This window comes from Mus pahari, chromosome 5 (assembly GCF_900095145.1).
Source record: "Mus pahari chromosome 5, PAHARI_EIJ_v1.1, whole genome shotgun sequence".
Taxonomy (NCBI): domain Eukaryota; kingdom Metazoa; phylum Chordata; class Mammalia; order Rodentia; family Muridae; genus Mus; species Mus pahari.
This window is the reverse complement of record NC_034594.1, coordinates 135,681,200-135,691,238: the sequence shown is the minus strand read 5'-3', so window position 1 is coordinate 135,691,238 and position 10,039 is coordinate 135,681,200. Positions and strand designations below refer to the sequence as shown.

The 10,039-nt window shown below is 41.3% G+C and overlaps 1 protein-coding gene and 1 long non-coding RNA gene across 3 annotated transcripts in view; one reads left to right on the top strand and one right to left on the bottom strand.

The window, feature by feature from the left end:
• Positions 1-10,039, bottom strand: part of LOC115064047 — a 48,778-nt gene that overhangs the window by 21,455 nt on the left and 17,284 nt on the right. The window lies entirely within an intron of this gene.
• Fmo2 (flavin containing dimethylaniline monoxygenase 2) overlaps positions 1-10,039 on the top strand; it is a 22,573-nt gene that overhangs the window by 1,867 nt on the left and 10,667 nt on the right. For both annotated transcript variants that reach the window (XM_021198497.2, XM_029539167.1), the window contains exons 3-5: positions 7,079-7,267; positions 8,227-8,389; positions 9,499-9,641. In XM_021198497.2, coding sequence (XP_021054156.1) covers positions 7,079-7,267; positions 8,227-8,389; positions 9,499-9,641 — 495 coding nt within the window. The remainder of the gene's footprint in view (positions 1-7,078; positions 7,268-8,226; positions 8,390-9,498; positions 9,642-10,039) is intronic.

Genomic DNA, 10,039 nt, shown 5'->3' with positions numbered 1-10,039 from the left:
AGAGAGAGAGAGAGAGAGAGAGAGAGAGAGAGAGAGGTGAGCTTAGGTAGTCCAGTGCCACAGCATGAAGCACAACTTTCTAGAATTGGTTCTTTCTTTCCACCTTTACGTGGGATGTAAGGATTGAACTCACATCATTGGGTTTCTACTTTGAGAGTTTTACCCAATGAGTCATTTCAATGGCCTTTAACAGATTTAATGTGTAACACCTAATATCTAAGCAAAAAGCATTCCATATTTGCTAGTAATTTGTTAGCCAAAGAGGTAAATGTTACTTTGAATGGTCTACCAACAATATGATTTGATGCATTCCAGGCAGGTGGTTCCTACCCCATGACATTTTCATGACCCTATTCCAGTGCATCATGTTTCAGAATCAGAGGAAGTTTCTTACATCTTTTTGGAAAAAATAGATCAAAATAGGAATTAATTAAATCCTTATTGGATAAAGTTAAATACATAGTTTCCTAGCACCTATAACAATGTCACGCGACAACCCTCTCTTAAAATCACATCCAGTAGAGAAGGACAAATAATTTTCTCCTTCCAAAGGTATCCTTACTGCAGAAAAAACGCTAAACAAAATTTTACAGGCTATCACTGGGACCCCATGAGCATCTTTGACACCAGGAAGCTAGACTTCCAAGAAAAGGTTCTGGAAAGGATGTTTTGGGCTTCCATGCTCACCCTGGCTCTAAGAGAAATTATTTACTGAGTCCCTCATTGACACAGAGTCCTTTGTAGAGCTAACAACTTAAAAACAAAAGCGGGGGGGTGGGGGGGGGAAGGATGTAAATCTATGTCCCTTGCCTCCCTTAGCTGGTACTGAATTCTTCCAGAAGGGTCTCCAGCGCCCCCTGGTGTCACCTTGGGATACAGGCAGGGTTAATAAATATTTTTAGTGCTTCTTCCAGCAAAGAAGCATTTAGCCCACATTATTTTTACTTCGTGTCTTTAGGAGTAGATCTTACAGTTTTCCTCACTGACGGCTGAGTAGGAAGCTAAGTTCTGTAATAAACATCTTGTCCAGAGGGAACACAGTTGAAAGGAAAGAACAAAAATGAAGGTCTGTGTGATTCTTATGGCCACACTTACTGAACAATTCCCAGAAACAAACAAACAAACAAAAACAAACAAAAATTATCTTTCTGCAGTCATTAATTTATTCTGCTTCTGATACCCTGTCACAGGGAAATTACTAATACATACTGTTTTCTGATGGGAATTTTTATATATAGATCTCTCTCCTAGCAGTACCTTCATGTAATGGTCTACATGACTATTTCTTTGCATCTTAATCTCTTTTTTTGTCTACAATCAGCCTGAAATATTACCATCGCTTCACATGTGACTCTCCTGAGATCTAATATTCCAAATTGATATGTCCCTTTAAACATATCTATTTCAAGATCAGAGAGACACCAAACATTGCTGTAGATGTTAAACAATAAAGCAGACACACTCAATGATCGGACCTCCCCACTATGACTTACACTGAACTTCGCCTGGATTCCACAACCCCACTAAAACAATTGAATGCTGCATCTTCATCATTTACAAAACAATAGCTGTTTTCATATCTATTTTCATGTAGGTTACCTAATTTTTATGTTTGCAGTAGCCTCCCACATTATTCATTCTTAAGCCCACTTTAACTATAAAGCCAAAGATACACATCCTACCCTTTGCAACTGGCTAGTAAGGGACAGAAGACTTCCAGTCAGTGACAGCACTGGGAGCAAACATAAGAGGACTCGCCAGCACATCCTCTTGCATTGGTGGAAGTATTCTACATGTCTTGAGTTTGGAATCAAATAAAACCCTGGGGTCTTTCTCATTTGAGCAACTGACAGCCAAAGCCATTGTTTTCCTGTCCTTGTGAAACGGGTTTCTAACCCTGTTTTTTAAAAATAAATATTAAACATTAAACATTATAAATATTAAACATTATTTAGTTTGCCTGGCCTTGGACAAAAATCTTACTTGAAATTTCAATCACCTGTCATCTTTGCTACACCACCCTCACTTGGGCATACACAAATATTAATCACCTGCATTTATCTTTGTCAAATTTATTGACTGAAATATTGATGGCAAGGCCAGGCATGGTAAGCCACATCTGTACTCCCTATACTTAGGAGGCTAAGACACAAGGGTATCTAGTTCAAGGCTACTCTGGGCTATATAAAAAGGTTGAGTCCAGCCTAGGGTACATAGTGATTCCCTATCTCAAAGGAAATAAACAGAATATTGATCATAAAAGATAAAAACATAAAGTGGGCACCTGGAGTATCTTCCAAATGAGGTTTCCAATTTGGTGTGACCCAAGCACATCCTCTCTCCATCTATTGCTTGTGTACATCGAAGTCTTCCTTCTGTTTTAGGCGTACACTGGTTTAACAGCCCGTTCTGTTCACATAGGACATAACTAATCAGACTCTTTGTGTCCCTTCTAGAAGAGATGACAGACAGCCTTACCCTTGATGAACCTGCAATTCTTAAATAAACTTATCACGGCACAATGCAGTAGAGTAGGCATTGGCATCCTAATAACTATTTATAGAATCATGTTTAACATAATATATATACATTTGTACCTCTCCAGGCAATCAAATATGCAACACTAGCAGGCCTAGTCATTAACTGTCTGAAATGTACTTTGACTCTCAGTAACAGTTTTGAAGAAGTGATGTCTGCATGCATAGACCAGAAGAAAGTTATAGCATACAGTGGGGGGGGGGGGAGAAACAAAAACAAACAACATGTGTTTTTAAGTCTAGGCCTGGTGGTATAAGCCTATAATCTCAGCAACCCCAAAGACCGGCTGACATAAAGTCTGCCCGGACAACTTAGTGAGACCCTGTTTCAAAATAAAGATCTTAAAAACAGACTAGGAATATGTACTAGTATATACTATGTCGTAGTATATATTCCTGGTGAAGCACATGTATGTGCTCAGAGGTATAAGTACCTAAGTTTAATCCCCAGGTTCTCAAAGAAGACAAAACCAAAAAATAACATTTTAGTGCATAAAATACAATGACATTTATAGTCTTCTATAGGAAAGTCTATTTTTTTTAATCCATTATGCTACTTGGTGGTTACTCAATACAATCAAGCTCCTTTTGTAAAGATGAAAGAAGGTTAGTGATTGACACCACACGTATTCACTGAGTGCTTGATGCGTTCTAGACCTAGGAGAGAGAAAAGTCTCCCTCCCTCCATTCTCACTTTCACAGCTCCAAGACCCAGGTGCACTTGAATTCAGTATAGCAATAAGCTCTACAAAGACAGAAAGTATTCTTGTATTGTTTACTTCCTGTCCTCAACCCCCAGCTCCAGTCTGGCCAAGATAAGCATTTGATAAGTGTCTGTTTATTAAATCAGTATTAATCAACATCCCTTCATGACTATAAAAATTGTGCCAATTTTTTTCTAAAAAAAAAAAAAAATTACCCAAACGCATAGACTTCTGCTTCAGTCAGCAAAATGTGTGAAGAAGCACGTATAAAGAATTTGGTGGCAGAGAGTGGGGGGTGAGCAGTGGTGGGAAGATGGGGGGTGGGGCAGAGAATCCTCCCTGCAGAGGAGTCACTGGGCTTTAGAAATTCTAAACATTCTACTGCTTCCAGCCAGACATTGCTTTTGTCAAAAAAACCCTGCTTCTAGCAGTCTCCAGGAAAGATTATTGCTTTCTCCTCAGAAGACTGTGCTGCCATTGCTGTTTGGTGGTAATCTATACAACTGAACCTTCCAAAGACCATTTCAGCCTGGCCTTAAAAATCTGTGTTAGAACCCAAAAATCAGAATGAGGCCTTCTCGCCCTCAAACCCTCCTTTAAAACTGTACCCGACAAAGATTCTGATCAAAGTTCTATGCAATGTGTCTGTCGATTCTTAGAAAAGTCCTAATGTTTTGGCTACTGTGCAACAAACACTCTCAGTTCAGATGAGTAATGTATCGCTGCCTTGGCAAGGTCCACTCTCGTGGTCTGTTAACAATTGTGAGAGAGGCAAACATTGACTGGCCACATAATTCGGAGGCAGACATTGGGCGCTTTATCTAATCTCTGTAAACCTCGAAACAACTGTTTAATGTTTGCATTATTGACCAATCCCACTTTACATGGAAACGTGAAGAAACTGGATTGTGTAACTAGTCTGTCTTCTGCAGAGGCATGATGAGAGGCAGTGGGATCCGCCCCATCGGTGTCTTCACAGGATCCTTACTGTTGACTCCACACTACTCAAAATTACGGAGTCTTGAGAGAGGAAGGGGGAGTGGGGGAGAAACACATTTCTTTGCTTAATAAAATATTTCCTGTTTTAAGACTGTGGTGGCTAAGAAGCCCTGAGTATTCAGTCTTGCCAAGAACATTGTGTTCAATTACCAAACAACCAGAAAAAAAAAAAGTTTATATAACTATATGAGTGTAGTGTTATACAATTTGAAGCTGGTGTTTGAAAATAAAGTTCAAATCATTGTATCCCTTTGTATAAGTCAGAAAACACTTCATTCTACTATAACACATTTCTGAATTCTATACACGGATGGGTAGTTCACAATGGAGTCACTATAAATGCTGCCTAAAGACCATCTAAAAGCTTCATAGCCTGCCCTGGATATCTTAGTCCACACCACCTGCAACTGGGACAGGGTTTTTAATCCAAGTTAAGATTCTAGTCCTGGAAAAATAAATGCACAGCTCATGGAGAAAGTCCCATTATAGCTGTAAGAGAATAGAAAATGAACAACAAATAAATGAGAAAGAAGAAAGAGGAAGAGGGAGTAAGGGAGGAGGATATTTATAAAGTAATTATGTTTAGCAAGAATTCTGAATACTTTTCTTAAACAACCTACCCTGACAGTGAGTAGACACTGAAGATGACCCTGATACTAAGACCCTCACTGGCCCCTTGTGTTGAGAACTTTTATTCAGTGAACAGTAAGTCACATAAGCTTGCCCTTTTTTTAACTCACCTAGATCAAGTACAAGCTCTCTTGCAGAACATCCATGTGTAATAGTGAGTTTCTGTACCAGTCCTTTTTCTATCAGCAGAGTAGCTGATATACCCTAATTAACCTTCAATGCCACAGTGAGCTCTGACAGTATCAAAATTGAGGATTGTCTTAGACAGGGTTTCTATTCCTGCACAAACATCATGACCAAGAAGCAAGTTGGGGAGGAAAGGGTTTATTTGGCTTACATTTCCATACTGCTGTTTATCACCAAAGGATGCAGGACTGGAACTCAAGCNGGTCAGGGAGCAGGAGCTGATGCAGAAGCCATGGAGGGATGTTCTTTACTGGCTTGCCTAGTCCACTCTCTTATAGAACCCAAGACTGCCAGCCCAGAGATGGCACCACCCACAAGGGGCCCTCCCCCCTTGATCACTAATTGAGAAAATGCCTTACAGCTGGATCTCATGGAGGCATTTCCCCAACTGAAGCTCCTTTCTCTGTGATAACTCCAGCTGTGTCAAGTTGACACAAAGCTATCCAGTACAAGGATTAACAGCATCCTTCAGAAAAATGAACCCTACTATGGAACACCTCTCACATCATTGTCTCACAGGTGAGAGGTACAGACCGGTCCAGACTTTTCTCTTTAAAGAGAAAGAGATGTGTTGATGCCCACATCTAACTCCAAAGACTAAGCTCATCTTCTTCTAGTCCTGGTTACCTCTTTCATCTTTTGTTTTATCTCTTTATGTATACAGTTTTTGAGATGGAGTCTTGCTCTCTACCTGTGTCTGACTTAATGTTCATTCTGTAGTTCAGACAGCAACCCCTAGGTGCCACACCCATCTCAGATGACCACTTTCAATAATGCCAAAAACTAAGGAACTGAAAAGCTTAGAAGGCAAGGAATAATTTTCTATTAACAAAAATTACAAGAAAGAAACAGGCACACTTGATTTAAAATGCTGGTTGGATTGCAAGTGAGTGTTTCATTTTTCTTTTTAAACTTCTCTGCATAAGAGATTATGGGACCATACAAGCAAGACTAAGTAATCTCTCTTTCAGTTAATGAGTTTCTACAAACTACCATCTTTACAGCCACCTTAATGCATAGTCAAATCCTTAAAAAGCAGAGGGTCAATAAAGCCTCCCTAAGGATTTGGGAAGGCAGCTGGTTCACAAAGACTGGTGTTAAATAAATAGGAATATGGGATGCTAAATATTCTTCAATGTGCTAAGGGGAACAGATGCCACATGGGCCAAGTCCTAGGGCTCAACTTGCTCTCTTACATAGCTCAGTCCCACCTGCCCAAATATGACATCATCCACAGTGGGCTGAGCTCCTGTAGCCCACAGCCAACACTATGCAGAGCCAGGGGAACCCCAAAGAAGAAGAGGGACGATAACAGGAGCCAAAGGGGTTGAGAACACCAGAAGAACACAGCTACAGTATCAGCTAAGCCAGGCTCATAGGGGCTCACAGAGACTGAAACAGTAAACAAGGGCTCGGCATGGGTCTGAGCTAGGTCGAACAGCTTAGTGGTCTTGTGGGACTCCCAACAATGGAAGTAGGGGGTGTCTCTAACTCTTTTACCTATACTTAGGACCCCTCTTCTCCTACTGGGTTGACTCATCCAGCCTTGATATGACGGTTTGTGCTGTCATATCAAGTATTATTATATCTTGTGAAACCATGTTTGGTTTGGTAGATATCCCTGAGAGGCCTGGTTGGTTGGTTGGTTGGTTGATTGATTGGAAGAGGAACAGAAGGGGAGGGTCTGTGTGTAGTGGAGGGATGGTGAATGCATGAGAGAATAAAGTTTTAAAAAAATTTTTGAAATGTTCCAAAAGACAATCGTCTCTACCTCAAGCCCCACCAGCACCGATAGCACACCCACTGAGTAGCGATAGTTGGTAACAAACATGTTCATGACCCAGCGTGAGTAGCTACGGGGCTACACACGCTGCCCCTCAGCACGGAGGTACTTTAGTCGGGATACGCAGGGAAAACTCTTCAAGGCACTGACTACTCAAGATTCCGGAAGAAGACTCTTAATACAAGTAAGACTTGTGTAGAATCATTACCACTGATTGTTTTTTCCTTTTGCTACTTTAGGAAAACGTGGAAGATGGCCGTGCTAGCATCTACCGCTCTGTCATTACCAACACTAGCAAGGAAATGTCCTGTTTCAGTGACTTCCCGATGCCGGAGGACTTCCCCAACTTCCTGCACAACTCTAAACTCCTGGAATATTTCAGGATTTTTGCTAAGAAATTTGATCTCCTGAAATATATTCAGTTTCAGGTACCGAAAGTGATGGGAAGTGGATTTCTCTGCCTCCACTCAGTCCATGGTCTAGTAGAAAAGGGACTCTGTCAATGAGAGAAGTTAAACTATCCCACTTTGGTGGGCTTGTTAAAGCCAAAAGCACAGTATTACACCCAAAAAGCAGTCTCGTGCCTCCTGATATTTTTGATGGTGCATATAAACAGGAGTGGAAAGCCATCCATTAAAATTGAAAGTTTAAATGGTAATAAAAATAATGTTAAAATTGTAATTTAACCACTGATGTCTCCAAGCCTCATATCTCTTGAAAAGATAATATGGAAGTGTGCCAAACTGTATTCTTTTTGTTTTTAAGTTCTTCATAGAAATGGGTTAAACATACTTTCTACTTTCCGTTTATCTCAGGAGCATGTGGTAACTATTTTTCCTAACTTTTTTTCTCTCACGTTATCTACACCAACAGATAGATAATCAGATAATTTTGAATTATACGTGGAATTACCATTTCCTGTACTTACTAAAAACAGGAACAATAGCAAAGAAACACATGTTATCATTAGTGTGTTGCATTGTTAAGTTTGAAATTGTTCTAAATAAATACTTAGTAGGGCTTATTTTTAATACGTTGCAAGTTCTTAGCAATTTAATTTTATAAGCACCGGGCTTGTGTTATATTAATTTATAACAGCTGATTTTCATGGACTCTATGATTTGTAAATAGCATTGAAATGTCCAGTCTTACTTGCTACGGTTCCCCTCCAATTCCCCTCCAATTCCTGGTAGATCCATCCTATGGATGACAGTCTTCTAAAGCTATCCTGTGTTTGCCTGCCAAAGAATAAGGGTCCGCTTGGCAAGGTTTGCCTTTAGAGACTGGCAATGAAGAAAACCAAATGGGTTACACATTACATTCCCACATCCCTATGTGCATGGCCCTGCCGGAGTAACTAATGCTGCCTTCTCTCTGTCCGTTCAAGACAACCGTCATTAGTGTGAAAAAACGCCCGGATTTCACATCTTCTGGGCAATGGGAAGTTTACACTCAGAGCGACGGCAAGGAGCAACGCGCTGTCTTTGACGCTGTTATGGTGTGCAGCGGCCATCACATCCAGCCTCACCTGCCACTCAAGTCATTCCCAGGTGAGGCTGCGGGGCTTCTCAGCCTGGAGCAGTAGGGCTTCCAGGAATCTCATGGGCGCTGTTTTTACGGACAGGCGGGATGTGCTGCTATGAACGGGAATGAGAGTGAAGGAGAGTAAGGTTGGGTGGGATACACCTGGGGAGCTGAAAAATGCCAACTGCCATCTTTGTTTCTGTTGGCTCCTCTGAGTCTTCACATGTAGCTCAGCTAACTTCCTCCAGCACCGTTTATGTTCTTCCTAGAAATGCAAAGAAGCCTCACCAAAAATCCGTTGTCTGTGATAGGCCCTTCAAACCATATGCCTACCCTGATTGCTCTGCCCTGACAAACCCATGTAAAGTTGCTCCATCCTTGGAGCCATTTCTACCTATCAAGGGTTACTAGAAAGACATCCTAGAAGTGTACACTGAGGTAGGGCAGATATGAAGGGAGCAACACACCCGTAGGGCCCCAAAGCCAGCTGTAATGGTGTCTCAGCCTTCTTCAGAGATAACTTCCTTCCAAGAGTCCTCCGGGAAAATATCTGACACAGTGGATCAGAACCAGGCTCCATATGAGAACTGCCCACACTAAAATCGAAGAACACTTTAATATAGCCATATATTCCTAGAAAGTATAAAAGTAGCTAGTTGGAAAGACATACAGTTAACAGTCAAATGCTTACTGAGTTGCTCAATGAGCAATTTCTGTAGGCCTATGTTTAGAGTCTTTTCATTTTTGATTTGCTTTTTGCAAAATGATAAATACTATTCTAATTATTGCACAGTTACAATAGCACTATTTCAAAACAGTTTTTATCTACTATGTGAAACTAGAGTGTCACTAGACTGTCCAAAATGAAAGAGCTGGTGAGACGCCAACATTAGGCTGTGCTCTGTACAGCAAAGCCATTTGTTCGCCACTGATGGACACACACACTCCAGCCTATCACATAGACTTTGTGCTTCTTATGGAATTTACACTTAAGTGTTTAATAATTGACTACTGTAACTTCTGTATGAGAGGAAGTCAGAGAGAGAAAGCTAACCGTGCAGTTTCATTAAAATGAACTTTTGTCGTAGTTGTTTACTTGATAGCTCAGCTTCCCTCCTCTTCTTCCTCCTTGAAGGTATTGAGAGGTTCCGAGGCCAGTATTTCCATAGCCGCCAATACAAGCACCCAGTGGGGTTTGAGGGGAAACGCATCCTGGTGGTTGGAATAGGAAACTCAGCCGCAGATATTGCCTCTGAACTGAGTAAGACGGCCGCGCAGGTGCGATGCTTTTGCTTATCTTGTACGGTGTGGGAGGGATGGGAAGAGATGCCTGGAGCACCCAGATGTACACCAAAGTCCATGACTACGTAGGTGGCTGCCAGCTGTAATAGCATAGGGAGTCTGGAAGCCAAGAAGCGAGAGTCTAACTCCCAGCTCTGCAACTAACCAGCCATGTATCCATGTATCCTAGAGCTCCCTGTTCCACTTCTCTGAGCTGTGGTGCCTCCATTTTTTTAATGGAAAGTTTCAACTGGATATTCCTGGTACAGAAGGCCTAGTGTTCTCTCTCTCTCTCTCTCTCTCTCTCTCTCTCTCTCTCTCTCTCTCGCTCTCTCTCTCTCATGTGTGTGTTTCTTTTCTCCATTACTTAGTTATTCATTCTACACCCCAATTGC